This window comes from Pelodiscus sinensis, chromosome 3 (assembly GCF_049634645.1).
Source record: "Pelodiscus sinensis isolate JC-2024 chromosome 3, ASM4963464v1, whole genome shotgun sequence".
In the NCBI taxonomy this organism is placed as follows: domain Eukaryota; kingdom Metazoa; phylum Chordata; order Testudines; family Trionychidae; genus Pelodiscus; species Pelodiscus sinensis.
Genome location: NC_134713.1, coordinates 198,628,645 through 198,652,053, shown reverse-complemented (window position 1 = coordinate 198,652,053; position 23,409 = coordinate 198,628,645). Strand labels below are relative to the sequence as shown.

The following is a 23,409-nucleotide window of genomic DNA, read 5'->3' as shown; positions in this document are numbered from 1 at the left end:
ACTGGCAGAGGCAGCGTGCTGGGCTGGGGCTGGGGGCCACATGGCAGTGGGGCCAGGGCCACGGCAGCTGGTGGAGGCAGCGTGCTGGGCTGGGGCTGGGGGCCACATGGCAGTGGGGCCAGGGCCACGGCAGCTGGTGGAGGCAGCGTGCTGGGCTGGGGCTGGGGGCCACATGGCAGTGGGGCTGGGGCCACGGCAACTGGCGGAGGCAGCGTGCTGGGCTGGGGCTGGGGGCCACATGGCAGCGGGGCCAGGGCCACGGCAGCTGGTGGAGGCAGCGTGCTGGGCTGGGGCTGGGGGCCACATGGCAGCGGGGCCAGGGCCACGGCAGCTGGTGGAGGCAGCGTGCTGGGCTGGGGCTGGGGGCCACATGGCAGCGGGGCTGGGGCCACAGCAGCTGGTGGAGGCAGCGTGCTGGCTGGGGCTGGGGGCCACATGGCAGCGGGGCTGGGGCCAGGGCCACAGCAGCTGGCAGAGGCAGCGTGCTGGCTGGGGCTGGGGGCCACATGGCAGCAGGGCTGGGGCCATGGCCACAGCAGCTGGCAGAGGCAGCGTGCTGGCTGGGGCTGGGGGCCGCCTGGCAGCCGGGCCAGGGCTGCAGCAGCTCAGCCATCAGCAGGGCCAGGGCAGCCTGGCTGCGGCCAGAGTGGGACTGGGGTCGAAGCAGGACCTGGGCTGGGGACAGCCAGCAGGCAGCCCAGACAGGGCGCAATGAGCCGGCAGCGGGGCTGGGGGGCAGGCTGAGGGCCAATGGCCAGGGATCTCCCCAGGACCAGCACATTCCCTCCGTCAGGACTGGGCAGATCCCACAGGTGCTGGGTGAGGGAGGCCCGACCTGTGCCTTACCTTTGAGCAGCAGCACCACACAGCAATTTGATGTCGTTTAATTAACCCACTTCAAATCCACACCCCTAGTGGATTCAGATGAATTTTCCAAGCTGTGCCTGTGTGGATAGCCCCTTGGAGGACTGCCCCTTCCCCACACGAGAGGAAATGAACGCACAGTGCAGTTTCTTGACTTAACCCTCAACTCCTTTTGTTGTGTCTTGGTATATTAGACATCAGACCCACCAGGGCAACCTGGTATCTCTTCCCCCTGCAGGCATGAGCTAGGGGAGTGCTGCTGGGCTTCTGGCTCAGCTGGTCCCTTACAGGAATGCAGCTGCCCAGAACTTCAAGGAGGTGTGACTACGATCTGGTCTACACAGCAGCCCTATATCAGTATACCTAAGCTGGTCAAGGCGACATACCAATACCGACCTACCCGTGGGTGAGACAGCCCTATAGCAACAGGCCAGCTCTCCCCACCAGCTTAGTGTCTTCATTAAGGCACTACCTTGGTACAGCTGCGCTGATGCAGCACTTGAAGGGTTTGCTGATTTGCCCTGAGAACAGAAAAGGACCATCCCAGATTATGCCAATATTTTAACAAGGGCGGGGGCTCCAAATACTTTCCCCTCCTGAGGAAGAGGTGCGGAGGTCACAGGTGAGGAAAGGAGGCACTATCCAAACACCTTTTAAAATAAAAATTAGAGGGTTGCCCCCTGCTCACTCCACTCGCCAACCCCTTCCCCTCTGGCCACGAAAACCCCAGTTCACTACGCTCGCCAACCCCCTCTCTGGCCACTTTCAAGGCCAGAGAGCCTGATGACATCAGTGTGTGTTACAGCAGGGGAGAGAGAGAGAGACTCGGAGTTAAATAAGCAACGGAGACGGAGTTCCAGCAGGTATAGGACTGGTCTGGCCCTTCACTTCATAAGTGGGGCAGGGAAAACAGAAGAGAGATCTGAAAGTGGCAAGAGCCAGGGTCTGGTGCTGTCAGGCCCAGAGCCCTGCACTGAGAATGCCTACCCTTTGGGGCGTCTGCAGGCTGCCCTCTGGAGACTTCAGTGTCTGTCAACGTCAGCTGTCACTGAGGTGGACAGAGAAGGCTGGCCTTTGGTTAGCTAGGTTCTTGCCCATCAAGAGCAGATCACAGAAATAGATCCAGACAGGGACAGAGAACAGCGTATCACGAGATGTATTGAACCAGCCAATCTCCCTTTCAAACTGCCAGATGCTCTCTGTACTGGCATGGCAAAAAGTTGAGGGAAAGGTTACAGACAAAATTCACCATTGGCATATTTCCATTAGGGACACTATTTTACACACTTACCTTCTCCTTTGATCTCATGGGGGTAACCAACCACAGCTGTTTCAGGCACAGCTGGATGTTCATCCTTTAAAAAAAATAGCAGCAAAATATAAGAGCCCTAAGCGGGCTGTGCCCACGAAAGCTCATGATCCCATCTACATGTTTAGTTAGTCTAGAACATGCTACCAGACCATTGGTTGTTTTCCTCCTCTATTCAGGCCATCTAGGGCATGCCTCCACTGTAATTAGACATCTGGGGCTGTCCCCTGCCACCCGACTCAGGCTCGAGGGGCTGGGGCTAAAAGGTTGTTTAATTCTGGTGTGGACATTCAAGCTCGCATCTCCCCATGTCACAGAACCCAAGCCCAGATGTCTACACCACAATTAAACTGCCCCTTAGTCTAAGCCTGAGTCAGCGGACACATGCCAGCTGCAGGTTTTGAACTGTGGTGTAGACGTAGGGTCCAGGAGCCTAGGCTGGCTCTGTTAGGAATTGTAACAAGTTGCTACCTATGTGTGAAGTTCTACTAATACATTTCCTACGTGCACTGTACTGAGACCCCAGCTTCTGTATACGAACAGCCAGGCTGGGTCAGACCAATGGTCCAGCTAGCCCAGTGCCAGGTGCCCAGAGGGAGTGAACAGAGCAGGGAATCCTCACGTGACCCCTCCCGTCGCCCATTCCCAGCTTCTGACAAACAGGCCAGGGGCACCCCCCTGCCCATCCTGGCTAACAGCCACTGATGGACCTGACCTCCATGGATTTATCTAGCTCTTTTTGACCTCTGTTATAGACTTGGCCACATTAATGCTGGGCTTAATGAAATTAACAGGAGCCATATGTGTCCATCCCAGCACAGCACGTAAGCCAGTGGCTTTGGTTGAAAAGGGCCCTGGTTTTAAACCGCTGAATAGTGTTTCTGACATCCCTTTTGGCTAATGAGAATAAATCCTGAAAAGCACATCCTATATTTAGACTTGGGTAGAGCCCTGTGAGCAGCTGCACTACTGCACCCCCAGGTACAGACAAAGCGGTGGCCTGCACTAACCAGCCTCTCCTTGCTCAAAACAAGCGTTTCTTGTCTAAAGGTTGGTTTGCACCGAGGGAGCCCACTGACTGCTGATCCAGCAAGGCCCAATAGCAGGCAGAGTTAAGCCGAGGTTCATTCTCCGCTGCTTTGCGCTTTGAGCAGTCATCTACGCCAAAGCACGTGCAAATCATCTTATTTATATGCCCTTGTCAGTGGCGGAAATCAGTGCAGAAAGTACAGCACAGGGCAGTGGAGAAGTAGGCCTCAGTCTCCCAACAGACGGAAGCTGAATATAGATCTTTACTAACTGTGGGTATGTCTACACTGCCACCCTAGTTCGAACTAGGGTGGCTAATGTAGGCATTCGAAGTTGCAAATGAAGCCCGGGATTTAAATATCCCGGACTTCATTTGCATCTTGCCGGGCGCCGCCATTTTTAAATCCCCGTCAGTGCGGACTCTGTGCCTGTGGCTACACGCGGCACGGAGTAGGTAGTTCAAATTAGGCTCTCTAATTCGAACTACCGGTACACCTCGTTCCACGAGGAGTAAGGGTAGTTCGAATTAGAGAGCCTAATTCGAACTACCTACTCCGTGCCGCGTGTAGCCGCGGGCACGGAGTCCGCACTGACGGGGATTTAAAAATGGCGGCGCCCGGCAAGATGCAAATGAAGCCCAGGATATTTAAATCCCGGGCTTCATTTGCAACTTCGAATGCCTACATTAGCCACCCTAGTTTGAACTAGGGTGGCAGTGTAGACATACCCTTACTCTGCCAGGATTCATTGTTAACGGTGACAATCCTTCTACACTGACAGAGCAGATTGTGTGTGCAGACTGATAGCGCCTATATTCATTTTAAACCAAAAATGGGTTATGCTCTTTTAAACTTGATTAAAATACGGAAGAAAACTTTGTCTTAGCTGTGCCTCTCTGAGAAGAAACCTGCATGAAAATATACAATGGCGAGCTTATTAGGTCTTCCAAAAGCTAGCCTCAAAAGTCAGCACTAATGTCATACGAGATTCATTTGTAGATACAATATTACAATGTAAGGATAATTTTGTTTTATCAAATTTCACATGATTACGGTCTGCAAGCGTGGCACTTAATGTGCAAAGAAACGCTCCACTCAAGCTACATAGAGAAATGCTTTGAGAGATTGTGTGTTCAACTCTGTGGCTACCATGACCTCTTAGCTAGGTGATGGACTGGACTCTCCAGCGGTGTAAACTGCATTTGCTCCATGTTTAATGTTGGAGAAGGTTACAAACCATGTTCAAATAGTACAGATAGGCCTGAGCCAGAAAGCTGAGAACAAAATGTTAACTCCATCAAAGCTACTAGTGAGGGAAGCTAGAGGGGAGTTCTGAAGCCCCCGCCATCCAAAAGTAAAACAGCAACAGTGAGAAATCACAGATGTAGCTTGAAAACAGGAAATGAATTCAGATCTGATCAGTTCAAACAAAGGAACTGCAAGTAGCCCTTCACTTTGATCTCCTTCATAAAAACGATCTTAACCCTGAATAAACTTTCCTGATTTCCATAACAAGGTTGTTTTCTTCTGCATAATCACTGCCTGGTGTATTTAGTACCAAGTATTGTATTTAGTGCGTGGAGGTCAAGCACACATGAGAAAGAGTCTGGGGTAGTAAAGTTACTCGTTATGCATTAACCAGCGAGCCAGACCCTCCCACGCTGTACATCAGCATAGATCTGATTTGTACCAGCTGAGGGTCTGGCCCCAAGTCTGAAGGGCTTTTTGTGGGTTTCAACAATTACCATGGCATCTTCGATCTCTGCCGTTCCAAGCCTGTGACCGCTGATATTTATGACATCATCCATCCGCCCTGTTATCTGGTAATACCCTTCTGGGGATCTATAGGCACCATCCCCGGTGAAATAATAGCCTGTAGCAAGAAAGAACACCATCCCCTGTGACCACAGCAGCTAGTATAATAATTCATTACTTGTGGTTGCTGTTTGTATTACTGCTTTATACTCTTAGGCCCTTTCCATCACAGATCTCCAAGCACTCTACAGGCGCCCGTTAACTGAGCCACACAACACTCCAGAGGGCAGGGTTTTGTTACACCCACTTCCCTCTTAGGGAATGTACATGCTGGAGAGGGGCTGGGACCTGTCCTCTGTCCTGCCATGGTCTCCACGTGTGACCTGAGGCAAATCACTTCTCTCTGCCTCCATCCGCGGTGTAAAATGAGGGTAACACTCCTTCCTTTCTCCTAGCCAGTGATCTGTCTTGTCTGCTGGGGCTGTGAGCTCTTCTGGGCAGCATCCAGCACAGAGGGCTCGGATCTCGCCTCGGCCGCACAACCGCAGGAATACAAAGAGCAGTGACTGAGCATTCTGACAGCCCCATGACGCCGGCAGCCTCACCAGCACCCTCCTCCCAGGGCCCCAGGAGGCACTGACACCCTTAGCATTCCACACACACTTGGCTTCCAGGCACTACTGCTGGGATCCCTTCAAACGCACACTCCTGCAGGGGACTGTGGCCCTTGAACCCGGCTTCTGGGTTCAACATCCACGAGACATCCTTGACCTGGCCTGACGTCCATCACACCAGCATCTAGCCCCAGGAGAGGCAGTGTCGGCAGGCACTCAGAGTCCTTGAGCGGGACTCAAGACATCTGGGTACTAACCCTGATCTGCTGTGTGACGCCAGGAGAGTCCCTTCCCCTCTGTTCTCTCTCCTCCCAGCCTTTTCTCGCTTGTGTGCACCGTGCGCTCTTTGGGCCAGGAGGCATTGTTTCCTACTACGTGTACGTACAGCACCCAGCACAACAGGGTCCTGGCCTGGGGCCTCTCTGCACCACAGGAATAGAGCTACTTATGCTGGGCAAGACCTGTACAACTTCGGCAGCAATCCCTGGCTGGGGTCACGGAAGTTAAACTCGTCCACTCCCCTCCAGCACAGCCAGCTGGAAGAGTAACTCAGATCAGCAAGGAGACTTCTCCCCTGAACTTCCCATGCTACAGTGAGAGCACATTCACTGCGACTGCACGCCCAGGGCTATATTTGAGGCATAACAGACACAAGGAAAATCCCTCCATTCTGTTTTCTCTGTATTGCATAAAAGAGACGTCACTGCAAGAGCCGGGTGAGGTAATGCCACAGCAGGAAGGTGTCCACACCCTGCTGCTAACCACAGAGCAATGCTTCCCATGTGTCTTGGCAATCCCTGTGAAAGGAGAGCAGTTCTGTTTGACGCCTGTCCCAGAAAGGACCGCTGTCAATGTTTTGAATCACCTACGGCTGAACACATGCAAACATTTCTTCCCCTGCAGCCAGACAAACACTAATTACACCCAGTGCTTGTCTACATGGCAAATGCAAGTGTGGCAAGCAGCCAGGGTGTGAATTTATAGCACACTCATTTCACAGCCATTAACTGGCCATGCAGACAAGCCTCCCGTTTCACAACACCCTGGAGAGATCAGACAGCACTATCAGTAAAGGGGATTGATCCACCCAAGGCCACGCGGGGAGGCAGTGACAGAGCTGGGGAAAAGAATCCAATAATCTTGACTTTTGCTCCAGCCTCAAGTGCTGTCAGGTCCCACAGACCCCACAGACTTCCTCATGGGTACTGTGAATGATTAAAAGCAAAGCCACTTGCAAGGCTGTGTAAGCAACCTGTGCTATGGTGAGGCACACCCATCAATGTGCCTGGGTGAAATCGATGCAACTGGCCCTGGGCCATCATTCCTCCCTGACACCGTCCTTACCTGGGTACTTTTTGAAGTAAGCGTCTATAAATCTCTGATCATCTCCATAGATGGTTCTCGCCAGGCCAGGCCAGGGCTGTGCGATGCACAGAGCACCAGAGACATCGTTCCCCTCGATAACTTTTCCCTGTTGGTCCAAGCACAGGAGGGATTGTCAAACACATGATGGGCAACATCCCAGACTATAAGAAAGTAGCTGGGTAGCACGGTCTAGCCCGGGGAGGCCTGAGTCTGGTCTCCCCCCCACTTTTCACTGACTTTAAAGGTGTCAGGGCAGGCGAGCGCCCTTCATGTCCTGAAGCTTCCCAGACTCGGTGTCTCTTTGCAGCAGCTGAGTGGGGGCGGCTGTACTGACTAGTGGGATTGCTGTGCAGGGACGCACACAAGCAGCAGCAGCGGGCATGAGTCGCACGCTACTCGGGAGAAAGGAACGGCGGGTGACCCCCAGGGCACAAAGAAAATACAAAGCTCGCTCTCCCGCACGCTGGGGGTGCACTGGCGCCAGAGCACAGCACAGCGGCAGGCGGGCGGCAGCTTCCTGACCCTAGGGCTGCCAGGGCTGACTCTGGGCCAAGCACAGGGCACCTAAGAGCGTTTGCAGCCCCACCACATCCCAGCCCTCACCGGCCCGTCGCTAGCCACAGCGTCCGGCGGGAAGGCAGCGTTCTCCTAAGCCACCCGACAGCCAGGCTGAGAACAGCTGCTGGCCAGGGAGAGGCCAAGCTACCGCGGACCAATACAGAGCAAGGGACGGAGCGTCAGCAACGTGCCGCGTGAGCCAAATACCAGTAGTGAACGTGATTCCCTTCCTGTCCCTCTCGCAGGAAGTGGCTGCAGCTGCCTACCTCAGGGGAGGCTGTGAACATGAGCTGTTATTTTACAGTTGGGGAAACCGAGTCACAGTGGCATGGAGCCAGGCAGGTGCCTATCAGGATCTGCAAGAGCATCCAAGCAGGTTAAAAGCCCAAATCCCATTGATGTTAATGGGCATTAGGTGCCCAACATGCTCAGGTGCTTTGCAAAATCCTACTCGGCACCACAATACCATTGAAAACCTGGTCCTAAGTGACCTGCCCAAGGCTACGCAGCAGGGCCCCAAGCTCTCAGCCAGGTGCGAGGGGGGCGGGGCAGCTTATGCACTGTGCAATTGTCACCGTCACCCTAGAGCCAGCCCAGACGCATCGCCCCACTGGCTCTCTCCAGCATTTCACCGTGCCTAGAGACGGGCTGGATCCCTACTGGGACAGGTGAGGAACAAACCGGCGTCCGGCTGCCTTTCCTAAGTGCTTTGGCCACTGAAAAGGGGAATTAGCCGGATACACCCAGAGGCAGCAGGTTTGCCAGCTCTTTGTACCATGGCCCCAATGGCAGAGCACACAACTCACGTTCTCATCCATCAGCGCCGGAACAATCCCAAAGAACGGCCTCATAGCCATCGCCGGAATGACCTCAGCTCCTTCCTCCGAGGGCCGGGGAGCAATGCACACGCCTCCTGTTTCTGGAAGCCCAACAGAAAAGTAGCAGAGGCTGAGACTCGTCAGAATGGCAGGGGAGGCGCGAGCCGAGCAAGCGCGTTGACTCTTCTCAAGGGCACAAGAGCAGCCCAGTGCAGGCCCTCCCAGTAGGATCCCTCTGGCGAGGTCTGCAGCGTACGGGACAGCCCCAGGTAGGAGAGACAGGGCGGGGAGGCCAGATCTTTTCTTGACCAGCTTCTCTGAGCGAGAGACCAGCCTTCGAGCTGACCCCGAGCTGCCTGAAGCAGAATTCTGGGTGGCTCACAAGTTTGCTTCTGTCATGCACAGAAGGTGGTTCCTCACCCACCATGTCTCAGTAACGCTTTGAGGCAGAGACCCTGCTTCGCCAGGCTGTGCCCACGGCGTACGCGTTGAAGGGGGTACCCCTTTCCGCTCTCTCCGCGGCACAGTGCAGTGCACAGCGCCGGGAAAGATCTGAGCTCAGAAATGATTTGGGGCATCCAGACAACAGCTGCATTATCATAGCCCCCTTTAAACCTCTCCTCCAAACCCTCTCGGGCCATGGCGCCTCCAAAGCACTGGCCAATGGTCATCCAGCTGGTGAGCTGTGACCACCGCCTGTCACTGCTTGCACCTGTATCCCCGTTATCTCGGGCTCATCACCTGCGGCTGCTCAACCTCGCCTGCAAGTGTCAGTTCCTCTGGACATGCCCGGACGGTGCCTCGTATTGTGGCAACATGGTGCCTACCGTGGCAATAGGCGTATTCCTTTCCTCTTCTCTTCAGCTGGCGTCCTGCCCATTATTTTCTAAACCCTTCCCCACTACGTTTGAACCCCCTGCAGAGCTGCATCCTTAGAACGCACTGGTGCCCAGAAACAATCTGGCTGTCGCAAGCCACATGAAAACGGACACCCGTCTTTATAAATGACAGTCGTCAGAAATAACGGGGCCTGGGTCAGCAGCTGGCGTCAGGTGCGGCGCAGCATCAAAGTGCCCTGCTTCGGGGCAACCGACTCCAAGGGCGTGGCCTGTACTCGCCGGAGTCAGTGGCAACGCTCTCGCTGACTCTAAAAGTGCAGGTCGAGGTCCTAGTGAGGAGCAGAGCAGCAGTGGCCAGAGCGCCGTGCAGGAGGTAACAGTGGGGGTAGCAGCTGTGGTCTGGACGCACACCAGCATTACAAACGGGAGAGGGGGTGCATGCCTTAGACCTGCATCCTGCAAGTACATTTCTCAGAAGGAGCAGCCCGCTGATTCAGCCCAGAGCGTGCCCCTAAACTAACACACACGCACCGCGAGCTACCCGGGCAATGCATTCATTCCACAGAATCGACACAGTGAGCACGAATGTTCAGATTCCTTTCTTGTACGCAATGCTACCTGGGAAATGCTGCCCAGCCCCATTTCCCACCCCCCCGCTGATTGTAGCAGTGGGGGTATAAGCACAAAATATCAGGGGATTTGTTTCCTTGTGCTGCTTTTACAGCACTTTGAGGAATTTGTATGAAAAGCGCTTTATGAGACTAAATTACTATTATTATACGGCATTAGAATAGCCCTCCCATTAGGGGCATCCTGAGATTATTTTCCATTCAGAACCGAGCCTCTTAATCAGTCTTCCCTCATTTCTGCTGGGATGAATGTTAAATCAGATCAGAGCTTTCAACCTTAATCAGAGCTCTCTCCAAACAGCCACGGCCCTTTCCTAGCACAGGCAGAAGCCAGAAGAACTGCTGTGAGGCTGGCCGAGTATGAAGCGCATGCTGCATGTAAAATATGCCTGTTTAGCTCCGCAGCAATGGATGCTCTTTATACGAGAACATTAATTAAAATCAGTCCTGTAAACATTTAAATATAGCCCATGCCATCTGTTACCCAGCACCATGACGAAGTCCATAAAAGCCAGCAGAGCGGTGCACATCCAAGGGGAGACACATGATGGCAGTAGGATGAATGGGGCAAAATCCTTGAAGGAAGTAAAAGATCAAACAGAGGCAAGGCAATGCAAAGAGTGGGAGGACATGACAGCTTTCCCCCCTTATTCGCGGTGGGCAGTAGCTCAAGACAGAGCCGACACTCAAACTTGCGCTGTTTTAATTAAAGGGATGTTTTTCCCCTGAGCTGGTTAGACAGAGCACACTTCTGTGTGGACACTATTAAACTGCTTATTAAAATGGCTTATAGCAGGTTTGCTTAATGTGGCGCAAAGTCAACTTCAGCCAAGTTGACACAAGCCTGGTTTAAATCATGTCCATGCAGGGGGTTTAAAGTAATTTAACTAAATTGGTCTTTAAGAGCAAGCAAAGAACTCTGGGAATAAGAAGAATCCACAGCAAAGCGGCACCTTGCAGAAACCAAATCAACCCCAAGCTGAGAAAGTCACGTCATCTGGAGCAGTGGGCTGTGCCCACGAAAGCTCATGATCCCATCCACATGTTTGGTTAGTCTTTAAGGTGCTAGTAGACTCTGTTGTTTTCCCAAGTTGACAATGACCTTGGCAGAATCTCTGGGCAATTGTCCCTCAGATCTTTGAGCACCTCTGCAGTGTGTTAAGCACAAACAGGCTTTTGCTTAAATATTACACATGCATGCTTGTTGTTTTACCTGTTTCCTTAAATATTTTCTGTTGATAATGTCATCAAAACCTTCTCTCTTCCTCCACATATTTTGTGTGCTCCGACATTCCTCCTGCAGAGCTTGTAGCACTGCAAGGAAGCCAAAGTCACAGCAATTCTACTCTGTGCTGCCCAGCAAAGTCAGCACTTTGGAGACCACCACAGATTTTCTTTGTGGAAACAAAGCATGCTCCTTAGCTAACGCTGCATGGGCATGAATGCTGCTGTGGAGAAGAAGAGGATGTAGTCATGCCTGGGGTACCAATATCAGCAGGACTCCTCAGTGAGTCATGCTGCCTAGGAGAAGCACCTCTAACTTAGGATCTCCACGATCTGGTGGGTATGGGCACTCGGAGAGGAACCCCAGTTAGCAATTCCACTCGGAGGGGAACCCCAGTTAGCAATTCCATCAGATGAACTCCCAGAGTTTCCTGGACCATCTGTGCGCTTCTTGCGGGCTTTATCACAGAAGTATGACCTGGTTTTTAATAAAGAAAGTCAAATAGAATTCCTGTGTAAAGGCTTTTACTAATAGCCTTATCCTCCTGTGCTCCTTATCTTCTTTCTGCTTCCTCCTTTCCATGACATAAATCTAGTCCCTTGTGGAGCAATTCACAGTCCATTCTCACATGAAACTTTATTTACAAGTTAGCAGAGAAGAGACTGTCTGGGTTACCACTTTTTGTTAACACAATATTCAATACCAATATCTCTAGCTAGCTGGCAAAATTCATAATCTTACTCGCACTGAAGCTGACGAGAGTTTTGCTGTTGTTTAATAAGAGCAGGAGCAAGTCCACGAGAAGAAGCAATACACCCTTTGTATGACCAAGTACGAGAATCCAAGCACTGAGATGCCCTATTCTGAGATCCAGGGCTGGCTTACCCCTCCTGTGGGCCAAGGGCTATAGATTTTGTGGGGCTCCTAGGCTGGGACATGGAGTTGGGGTGCAGGAGGGAGTTCAGGGTGCTGGCTACGGGAGGGAGGCAAGGCTGGGGCAGGGGTGCAGAACGGAGTACAGGGTAGGGATGTGAAGGGGTAACTGGCCCAGCCGGAGCAGCCCCCTACCTGCTGCAAGGATGGTGCTGAGGGCAGAGGCAGTGCATTGAGCCACCTTTCCGTGCGAGTGTTGAAAGGCTGCTATATTCAACCCCCAAAAGACGTCAAAAGCTAAGTACCGGGCACTTACGGCCCACTGTGTTAGCCTCATTTAGCACAGACACTCGAATTGACAAGATTCTTTCCCCTTCTCTTTCCTTCCTCATCCCCTCCCTTTGTCTGCTATTTATTTGCACCTCTGGACCCCTTCCTCCACTCATCTAAGAGGTAGGTTGTGCCCAGGAAAGCTCATGATCCCATCTCCATTTTTGGTTAATCTCTAAGGTGCTGCCAGATCATTCACTGGCCTTAGTGGAACTGAGGCAAGACGGACTTCATTTGGATGGGAGCCCAAGAACCAGCCTCCTGCTTTCTGTGACACGGCTCAGTGCTAAGCCCCTGTTCAGTCACCACACGACACTCTCAACTAGAGCTATTCATTCACCTGGCGAGAGACAGCTAACTATACAAAATAGCATAATTTCTCTCACATCCATCCTGAAACAAAGCTAAGCCATCTTAACTGTATACTTTTGTCAACTACGGGGATGAACAAATACCCTTATGGCTACGTAGTTTTATTTTCCACATGAAAACAGGACAACACACACTTAGGCAGACTCTGTGCTTCACTGTCACCGGTTGCTGTGCCATAAATTGCTTTCCACAATAAAAAACTTTGTCGAGGTCAGTTCAATTCTCAAAATAACTACTGCCTGGTTTCCATTTCAGACAGCTGTCTCATATTCAACTGAACAATGAAAATGGTTTTCTGCTTCTAAAGATGGTCAACGCTTTCAAATGTTCAAAATGAAAATGCAAATGTTTCATGAAAAAATTGCTGGTTTTCAGACAGAGAGAGGATCATATTTTGCTGAAAAAACCCTCAAAAATGTTAATAAAATGTGTTCAGGAAAAAAATCCCCCAAAAGTGGTAAAGTCGTCACCACTTTCTAAATGTTCCATGATCATTCCTTGCAAACATGTTCCTCTTTCCCAGCAGCGTTTTTTACCTGTTTGCCACCAGGTGTCAACAAGGGTGCACCGGCTGTCTCCCACTACACGGTAGAACCATTGCCACGCTTCATGGTTAATTGGTTCTCCCACTAAATCCAAAACAAGAAAGAAAGAAAGAAGGATGAATTCTGGGAAAAGGATTTGTACACTATGTGCTTCCCCTTCAATGTATATAGGTTCAGAAGGATTCGATTTTTACTGGTAAATGTCTGTATATGTCCATATCAATATCACTATCAACACCAAACTAACCAGAAAATATTTCCAATGAGAATAATTGAAATTACAGATAGGCAAAGTAAGAAACATGCTGCTTGAGAACTTACTACAGTTTGATTTAAGAGAAGTTACTCTGCATATTATGTCATCTGATGCTGACAATTTTGTGGGGGTTTTTAAACCTCAAAGGCTACTGTTATTGAATAATTATTGTTTAATCTCTCCTTAATTACCCTCAACTATGAACAAATAAATTAACAAAAATTTTAAAAAATGCATAAAACCCATAATTTCATCCAAGTTTGGAAATTTAAATTAAAAATTAAAAAATGCTTAAAAATAATCAATATAATTAATTGACATTATAAAAAAAAATCTAATGTTGCCAACCCCAAATACATTGCATGCATATTGCATGATCTCAGACATTACTGATCATAATAATTTGTCTACACCTATAAACTACTGATCATACTGTGCCGAGACATGAAAAGAAGTTTAATGTATCTGTGTAATATGCTGAGCCTCACATTGTAAGACATTCCTTTCCTAGAACTGGTGAAAAGCAAAAAGGACTCTAAGGGTATGTCTACACTGCAACACTATTTCGGGATAACGGAGTATCCCAAAATAGCTATCCCGCACCTTCATAGCAATCCCGTTATTTCGGGCATGCTATTCCAACATCCCTATAAACCTCATTCTCAGTAAGGGATGTTTTGGAATAGAACTTTATTTCAAAATGTGGTGCTGTGTAGACAGCACCAAATGACTAAATAAGCTATTTTGAAATAGCATCGCAATAAGATATGCAATTTGCGTAACTCAGATTGCGTATTTTATTTCGAGTCACAATGCTGTGTAGATGCATCATAAGGGAAGATAAGCACCAACTGAAGGCAATTTGGGGGGTCTTTAGCAAATTAAAATGATGCTGATGCAGAGGTTAGCTAAGTATCCCAAGCTCTAGAAATATTAATGCTCTAGGATGCCACAAGCACAAATTAATTTCTTTGGCATCTTTTTCTGGAGAATGTTATACTCATAAAGGAATCGAGGACATGAGGGATAATTCAAAGATATTTATTGCATTGCCCTGGCACTCGACTCTTCATTTTTCTCTACATAATTAGTAACTAAAAAACTGTATGTGAAATTTGTATTTGTTCCTAGTCATTCCCAGCCAGCCCTGCCTTGGCGTAAACTGGCACAGCAATGCTGACTAACAGAGCAACATCCATTTACATCTACTGAGAATCTGTCCCTGTTCCTCTCACCTGATCCCAGGGTTTTTAAGGAAGATCTGTCATACGTCTTCACCCACTTATCTCCATACTTCAGCAGAAGTCGTATAGCAGTTGGCGCACCATAAAACTGGTTAATTTTTAATCTCTGTACAGTTTCCCAATAACGACCTGAAAAATCCCAAATATTCTCCTTTAGTCTCTTTGGTTACAAACGCAGAACACGAAGGTAAAACTCTACAGCCTCTACTTGCTGTATCTATAAAGCAATGCTGAGAGCACCTGTATTATCCTGGGCACATATATACACCTAGCATGTATGGACACAGCCTCAAGAGACATGGGAGAGGTGATAACAGGAAGGAGCCAAGGCAGCCAGGTCACACTTGACAGGCTCCTAAGCTACAGACATGCTTAATTCAAACCGCAACCAATTACTCCCTCACCTGGGTCAGGATACAATGGAGTGCTCTCAAAGAGGACAGAGGTTCCCCCATTACAGAGTGGTCCATATACAACATAGCTATGTCCCGTGATCCAGCCGATGTCAGCCACACAGCCAAAGACGTCACCTTGCTGGTAGTCAAACACATGCTGCAAAGAAAAGCAGTGTGAAGCTGTGTCCTGATGCTGAGCGAGATAATATGTGCTGCACCCATTTCAGTTCAGCCTGCAAAGCTACCTTTAACGCTCTACACAGAGCAAGCGCACAGACACACGAGCTACAAATGCGCAGAGGCACGGCTGGCCTCGCGTTTGGAGGCTACAGCACCATTTGTAACCAAGGAGTGGGCCAAATCAAACCAGACACACGCCCATGGGTTTCAGTGGGAGTCTGCATGAGTAAAAGTGAAGGCTGTGATCCCGCAGTGTGTAGGAGGCTGCCTGCACCTGTGTCCCGCCAAGGCCAACGGCTCCTCAGCCAGGCAGAGCTCCTCGCAGGGTCGGGCCTCAGGGTTTAACCGACTGCATAGTTACAAGCGCTCTGATTGTTTCCAGGCAAATGCCCTGAGCATTAATGAAGGAGAATAGGTCTCCGTAAGAGACTCAGTTAGGTTCAGCTTGCCCTAGGCACCCTCACACACCAACAGCCTTTCACATTAGTCAGATAACAGCATCTGGGCTAGACATAAATGTAGATAATTAACTAATCCAGTTGTCAACAGGATGTCCATCGACTATTCGATCAGTCAATAAGGGCGCCTCTGCCTTTGAACCACAGCAAGAGCCCTGCCAGAGCCCCCCTCCACCTCCCTCTGAGCAACACAGCAAGAGAGGGAGCGACTAGTCGCATCACTAGTTGGCTAGTCACTTACATCCCTAAGCTGGGGCTGATTATACTTCCCCGGCTGTCTGAGGGTATGTCTACACTACAGCGCTAATTCAAACTAACTTAGTTCCAATTAGTTAATTCGAACTAAGCTAATTCGAACTAACGCGTCTAGAACTAAAAACTAGTTCGAATTAGCGTTTTGCTAATTCGAACTAGCATGTCCACATTAAGTGGACCCTGAACAGGGCTTAAGGATGGCTGGAAGCAGTGCTGGCAGGGCATCAGAGGAGGACTTAGAGCGTGGAGATGCTGTCTCAGGCTAGCCGAGGGCTGTGCTTAAAGGGTCCCGACCCCACCCCGGACAGACAGTTCTCAGGGGTGCCCCGCTTGCAAAGCAGTCCTGGCTTGGAGTGCCCGGAGTGCCCACACTGGGCACATCACACCACTCGGCCATCAGCCCGGCTGCACTTGCCGCAGGCTGCCATCTGGGGAGAGGGGGCAATTGGGGGGCTGCAGGAGAGCTTCCACCCCCAGAAGCCCACAGAGCCAGCCCAGTCCTCCCCATCAGGGGCTCGTGCCCCATTCCTCCCTCACCTCCTTCCACTTACCCTTCCCTAGCCCCTTTTCTTGATGTACAAAATAAAGGACAATTGTGTTCAAAAATGGAATCTGTCTTTATTGAATAAAACTGGGGGAGATTGGGAAAAGGAGGTGGGAGAGGGGAAGAGAAAGGCTGGGAGAGGGGAGGGCAACTAAAATGATCAGGGGTTGGGAACAGGTCCCATATGAAGAGAGGCTAAAGAGACTGCGACTTCTCAGCTTAGAAAAGAGGAGACGGAGGGGGGACAGGATAGAGGTCTCTAAAAACAGGAGTTGGGTGGAGAGGGTGCATACAGAAAAGTTCTTCATTAGTTCCCATAAAGAAGGACTAGAGGACACCAAAGGAAAGGAATGGGTAGCAGGCTTCAAACTAGTAACAGAAAGTTCTTCTTCACAAAGCAAAGAGTCAACCTGTGGAACTCCTTGCTGCATGAGGCTGTGAAGGCTAGAACTAGAACAGAGTTGAAAGGGAAGTGAGATCAAGTGATGGAGGTTGGGTCCATGGAGTGGTATTAGCCAGGGGGTAGGAGTGGTGTCCCTGCCCAAAGTTTGTGGAAGGCTGGAGAGGGATGGCACGAGACAAATGGCTTGGTCACTGTCTCCGGTCCATCCCCTCCAGGGTCCCTAGGGTTGGCCGCTTCGGCAGACAGGCTACTGGGCTAGATGGACCTTTGGTCTGACCCAGGACGGCCATTGTAAGCTCAGGGCTCAGGGTCGGGGGTCTCAGTGGACCCCCTTGATTTTCATGCACACCTGCTCCTGGGTGGCCAGGCTGGCAGCTCTCCTGCCCAAGCCGGCCACTTTCCTGTGCCTAGTACGGAGATCGTGGACAAGGTCCACGATGTCCGCACTAGCCCAGGCAGGCGCCCGCCTCTTGCGGTCCCGGGCAAGCTCCCTGGAGCCGCCAGCCTGGTCCTGGGAAGAGGGGGAGGGCTGGGGGGCATCGGGTGGGTGGCTCGATCCGTGCCAGGTGCAGGGTCTGCTGGCTGGGTGCTGGCAGGCTTGCACCTGGCACGGGCACCGTAGCCAGCCCGTGCCCCTTTAAGGGGGCCGGGAGGGGGGCAGACGAGTTTCCCTTGTGTTGGCCAGAGTGGCCACCAGGGAAACCTGGGAAGCCTTAGCCTCCCACTAGTTCGAATTAAGGGGCTACACACCCCTTAATTCAAACTAGCTAGTTCGAACTAGGCTTAATCCTCGTAAAATGAGGTTTACCTAGTTCGAACTAAGCGCTCCACTAGTTCGAATTAAATTCGAACTAGCGGAGCGCTAGAGTAGCACCTATTAAAGTTAGTTCGAACTAACGTCTGTTAGTTCGAACTAACTTTGTAGTGTAGACATACCCTGAAATATTCTGCCTAGGAAGCCTGCCTTCTTGCAGCAGCTGATACATGTTACCAGAGTTGGAAAGCTGTAGCTAGATTTACCTTTTAAGTAATAAAAAAAAAAGCCTGAGAAAACAACAAAAACCCAACCAATATTCCCTCTAATTGTTTCCATGTGCAGAATACATTTTGTGAAGTGCACTGAGGCATGTGCCGATGTGCACCACCAGTACAGGCACGTGTTGCTGGCTGTGGGCGCTCTGCTAATCAGCTGGGTGGCATTGGAATCTCTGCTGGATGGCTGCCCAAGCGCTCAGCTTAGAGGCAACACCGAACCCAAAGCTCTACCCTGAAATGCGAATCAAAGGGCCAAGGAGACTTACCAGCAAGCAGGTCCAGGGCCAGTGCTGGATCATTCGCACAGCACCTTTCCTAGTGCTCAAAGGGCTGTACGTTTAGAGGAAAGCACCCGTGTGGGAAGCAAGACTCTCTGAATGCCTAGACCAAAGCTGGGAACCTTCCTTTTGGACTGAGAAGCACACAGATTTGTATGCCCCACCTTGCAGTTACTTGGGGGGAAAAAGTGACTGGTGCAACCACCCCACTGGAGAAAGGTTTAACAGCTCAGCCCATCATCCCAAATGGATCTTCAAATCTTCTAAAGGTCACCGCTGAGCTGAGAACCCCAAAGGGTCTCTCTGAAAATGACACGTGAGTGGGGCCGGGGACTAGATCAGAAATCTCCTCTAGAAACTTTGCTATAATGCTACATGGATTTCTACTACACTTTTCAGGGGGGGACCTCAAAGCAGAAACAGCAAGAGGGGAGCCTCACAACACCCCTTTGCAAGGGTCTCATTAGGCCCATTTTGCTTCGGGGGAAATGCAGGTACAGTGAGGCTAACGGACTTGCCTGACCTCACATAGCAAATCAGTGGCAGAGGCAGAAACAGTAAGCATTAATCGTTTGTTTGCTCTGCAACAGACAGGCACACAAACTGCCATCCCTTCTTAGAAACCCAGCACCTGTGTGCAGCAAGAGCCCTGCAATGCGGAGCAAGACCGACAATGAGGGATGAATTCAAAATGCCTCCTTCGCATTCCTTCCAAGCCCTGGGATCGGACTCTCCAGGCAGCGTGCTTCCGGAAAGCAAATCAATACAATGTAATGATTAATGGGCTCTTGTGTACTTTTCAACCCCATTGCACGCAATACGCTAGACAATTTGCAAACATGGACAGAAGCAGCCTTATTAAACAAACAACTGTCCCACATTGCTACTGATAAAGCACAAACGTTCTTTCTTGGCAGGTACCTGGTGTGTCACAGCAGCATAAAGCAGGTACCCAGCCTGCGTGTGAACAATCCCTTTGGGTTTGCCCGTGCTCCCTGAGGTATAAAGCATGAAGAGCATGTCTTCGCTGTCCATGCTTTCAGGAGCACACACAGGGGCCTCCTTGGCCATCTCCTACGGGGAGAGAAGGAGCAAAAGAAACGCATTAGCCTCGTGCAGCAAATCCTTCCAGAACAGCACGTACTGTAAGTGTCTCACCAGCGAACCAGCCGCAGGTGAAAGAACTGACCGCCTCAGCAGATGCCATCCATCGCTGCAGAGAGCCTGGCAAGCTGAGTATTTCCTAAAACACAGACAACGGAGAAGACAAAAAAGGAGCCGGCCTGAGGACAGAGCAGGTGACAGAGGAGCAGGCATAAGGACAGAGTCAGTGAAGGAGCCAGCCTGAGGACAGAGCAGGTGACGGAGGAGCCGGCCTGAGGACACAGCAGGTGAAGGAGCCGGCATGAGGACAGACAGAGCCGGTGAAGGAGCCGGCCTGAGGACACAGCAGGTGACGAAGGAGCCGGCCGGAGGACAGACAGAGCCGGTGAAGGAGCCGGCCTGAGGACACAGCAGGTGAAGGAGCCAGCCTGAGGACAGACAGAGCCGATGATGAAGGAGCCGGCCTGAGGACAGACAGAGCCGGTGAAGGAGCAGGCCTGCGGACACAGCAGGTGAAGGAGCCGGCATGAGGACAGAGCAGGTGACGAAGGAGCCGGCCTGAGGACACAGCAGGTGAAGGAGCCGGCCTGAGGACAGACAGAGCCGGTGAAGGAGCCAGCCTGAGGACACAGCAGGTGAAGGAGCCGGCATGAGGACAGAGCAGGTGACGAAGGAGCCGGCCTGGGGACAGACAGAGCCAATGAAGGAGCAGGCCTGAGGACACAGCAGGTGAAGGAGCCGGCATGAGGACAGAGCAGGTGACGAAGGAGCCGGCCTGAGGACACAGCAGGTGAAGGAGCCGGCCTGAGGACAGACAGAGCCGATGATGAAGGAGCCGGCCTGAGGACAGACAGAGCCGGTGAAGGAGCCGGCCTGAGGACACAGCAGGTGAAGGAGCCGGCCTGAGAACACAGCAGGTGAAGGAGCCGGCCTGAGGACACAGCATGTGAAGGAGCCGGCCTGGGGACAGACAGAGCCGGTGAAGGAGCCGGCCTGAGGACAGAGCAGGTGAAGGAGCCGGCCTGAGGACACAGCAGGTGAAGGAGCCAGCCTGAGGACACAGCAGGTGAAGGAGCCGGCCTGAGGACAGACAGAGCAGGTGAAGGAGCCGGCCTGAGAACACAGCAGGTGATGAAGGAGCCGGCCTGAGGACAGACAGAGCCAGTGAAGGAGCAGGCCTGAGGACACAGCAGGTGAAGGAGCCGGCCTGAGGACACAGCAGGTGATGAAGGAGCCGGCCTGAGGACAGACAGAGCCAGTGAAGGAGCCGGCCTGAGGAAAGAGCAGGTGAAGGAGCCGGCATGAGGATGGACAGAGCCGGTGAAGGAGCCGGCCTGAGGACACAGCAAGTGAAGGAGCCGGCATGAGGACAGAGCAGGTGACGAAGGAGCCGGCCTGAGGACAGACAGAGCCAGTGAAGGAGCAGGCCTGAGGACACAGCAGGTGAAGGAGCCGGCCTGAGGACACAGCAGGTGATGAAGGAGCCGGCCTGAGGACAGACAGAGCCAGTGAAGGAGCCGGCCTGAGGAAAGAGCAGGTGAAGGAGCCAGCATGAGGACAGACAGAGCCGGTGAAGGAGCCGGCCTGAGGACACAGCAGGTGAAGGAGCCGGCATGAGGACAGAGCAGGTGACGAAGGAGCTGGCCTGAGGACAGACAGAGCCGGTGAAGGAGCCGGCCTGAGGACACAGCAGGTGAAGGAGCCGGCCTGAGGACAGACAGAGCCGGTGAAGGAGCAGGCCTGAGGACAGAGCAGGTGAAGGAGCCGGTATGAGGACAGAGCAGGTGACGAAGGAGCCGGCCTGAGGACACAGCAGGTGAAGGAGCCGGCATGAGGACAGAGCAGGTGACGAAGGAGCCGGCCTGAGGACACAGCATGTGAAGGAGCCGGCATGAGGACAGACAGTGCCGATGACGAAGGAGCCGGCTGGAGGACAGACAGAGCCAGTGAAGGAGCAGGCCTGAGGACACAGCAGGTGAAGGAGCCGGCCTGAGGACACAGCAGGTGACAAAGGAGCCGGCCTGAGGACAGACAGAGCCAGTGAAGGAGCAGGCCTGAGGACACAGCAGGTGAAGGAGCCGGCCTGAGGACACAGCAGGTGACGAAGGAGCCGGCCGGAAGACAGACAGAGCCAGTGAAGGAGCAGGCCTGAGGACACAGCAGGTGATAAAGGAGCCGGCCTGAGGACACAGCAGGTGACGAAGGAGCCGGCCGGAAGACAGACAGAGCCAGTGAAGGAGCAGGCCTGAGGACACAGCAGGTGAAGGAGCCGGCATGAGGACAGACAGAGCCGATGACGAAGGAGCCGGCCGGAAGACAGACAGAGCCAGTGAAGGAGCAGGTCTGAGGACACAGCAGGTGAAGGAGCCGGCCTGAGGACACAGCAGGTGACAAAGGAGCCGGCCTGAGGACAGACAGAGCCAGTGAAGGAGCAGGCCTGAGGACACAGCAGGTGAAGGAGCCGGCATGGATGCTCAATGACAGGCACTCTCTGTTCCCTGCACTCAGACACAAAAGAGAGTGCCACACGCCCTAGGCTGTGTCTAGACTACATGGCTCCGTCGATGGAGCCATGTAGATTAGGATTATAGACAAAGGCAAATGAAGCCGCGATTTAAATGATCGTGGCTTCATTTACATTTACATGGCTGCCGCGGTGAGCCGACAAACAGCTGATCAGCTGTTTGTCTGCTCAGCGCGCTAGTCTGGACGCTCCCCTGCCGACATCAAAGCCCTTTGTCGGCAGCCCCGTTATTCCTCATGGGATGAGGTTTACCGGGGCTGCCGACAAAGGGCTTTGATGTCGACAAGGGGAACGTCCAGACTAGCGGCGAGCCGACAAACAGCTGATCAGCTGTTTGTCGGCTCAGCGCTGCAGCCATGTAAATGTAAATGAAGCCGCGATCATTTAAATCGCGGCTTCATTTGCCTTTGCCAAAACAACAACTCTACATGGCTCCGTCGACAGAGCCATGTAGTTTAGACGTACCCCTACATACACGTTCATGTGGGATGTCTCCAGCCCCACCCTTCTGTGAGGCTCAGGCGTGCATGGAGCCATCCATAAGACAGCAGGGACTCTCTGTGGGTTTCCAGAGCCTGGGAGGATCAAAGCGCGACTCCCATCACGAGGCAGCCCTGGCAATATTAGAAAGGTCTTTAGGGGCTCAGCTCCAATTAAGGATTCCTCTTTTTTAACTGACATTTTCAATTCCATTTTAACTCACACGTAGGCTCTCCCTATGCCTGCCTCCATTTCCTGCCAGCGAGGGGCGAGAACCCTGCTGACACGGGAGAAACTTAACTTGAAGAGACGAGAGAGAGGCAAGGCAGTCTGTGAGTAATCCCCATGCTTCCAGACACCCCCAGCCAACGTCCTCGCAAAGCCCCTTGGCTGCAGCTGGATCTCACAGTCCATGAGGCACGCCAAGGCCATGGACTCAGGTCCAACAGGAGGGAGGGGTAAGAGCTCAAGTTACCCTGAGTGTGGGCAGGAGTAGGAGGGGTTCCAGGCCTGCTTATTCCATCCCCAGAGCAAGTGACTGGAGAGAGGCTGGAGGCTCAGGTCCAACCCCTGCCCCAGTCCTGCAGTGGGCAGAGCAGCTGGCCCCATGGTGCTGCTAGCGTGGCCAGCTCGCCTCTGGGATACGGAGACGGGGGGAGCTATGCCTCAGCGGGACGTCTGAGTCACAGTGCCTCCTAGAGCTACCCGGGACGATGCCGTTCACACACCACTCCTTGCCCCAGAGGGCTGACTCCTAGTGCCTCTCCCCAGCGGCTGTTACACCTGGGGACGCTCTCTTTGCCAGCACAGTCGGACATCCCCGGGCCCCAGCCCAAGAGCAAGGCAGGGGAGTGTGGGCTCACTGTGCACAGCTCAGCACTTCATGCTCCACCCAGAAAGCAGACGTCCATTCCAGCGGGAGGCACGATCAGCCCTGGCCAGAGTCTTCCAGCCTTAGCCGACTCCTCTGCCCTCACCTTCGACTTCCCCCAGAGCAGCATTTGGTTTTCAGGCGCAGCGAGCGCGTCTCCTCGGCCAGCCTTGCTTACGCACAGGAGCAGTCGCGCTGGCAGGGGCCAGGCTGGTCACAAAGGACTTGATGGGCTCCGCTGAAGTCAACAGGAATTTT

The 23,409-nt window shown here is 52.4% G+C and overlaps 1 protein-coding gene across 3 annotated transcripts in view; it reads right to left on the bottom strand.

Moving 5' to 3' along the window:
* The window catches only part of ACSS1 (acyl-CoA synthetase short chain family member 1), a 58,786-nt gene that overhangs the window by 19,489 nt on the left and 15,888 nt on the right, over positions 1-23,409 (bottom strand). For 2 of the 3 annotated variants that reach the window (XM_075925863.1, XM_075925862.1), the window contains exons 4-11: positions 19,094-19,246; positions 15,029-15,176; positions 14,616-14,753; positions 13,116-13,208; positions 8,300-8,412; positions 6,915-7,041; positions 4,947-5,074; positions 2,156-2,219 (exon numbers count right to left, since the gene is read on the bottom strand). In XM_075925863.1, coding sequence (XP_075781978.1) covers positions 2,156-2,219; positions 4,947-5,074; positions 6,915-7,041; positions 8,300-8,412; positions 13,116-13,208; positions 14,616-14,753; positions 15,029-15,176; positions 19,094-19,246 — 964 coding nt within the window. The remainder of the gene's footprint in view (positions 1-2,155; positions 2,220-4,946; positions 5,075-6,914; positions 7,042-8,299; positions 8,413-13,115; positions 13,209-14,615; positions 14,754-15,028; positions 15,177-19,093; positions 19,247-23,409) is intronic. The other variant, XM_075925864.1, reaches the window with a different exon arrangement.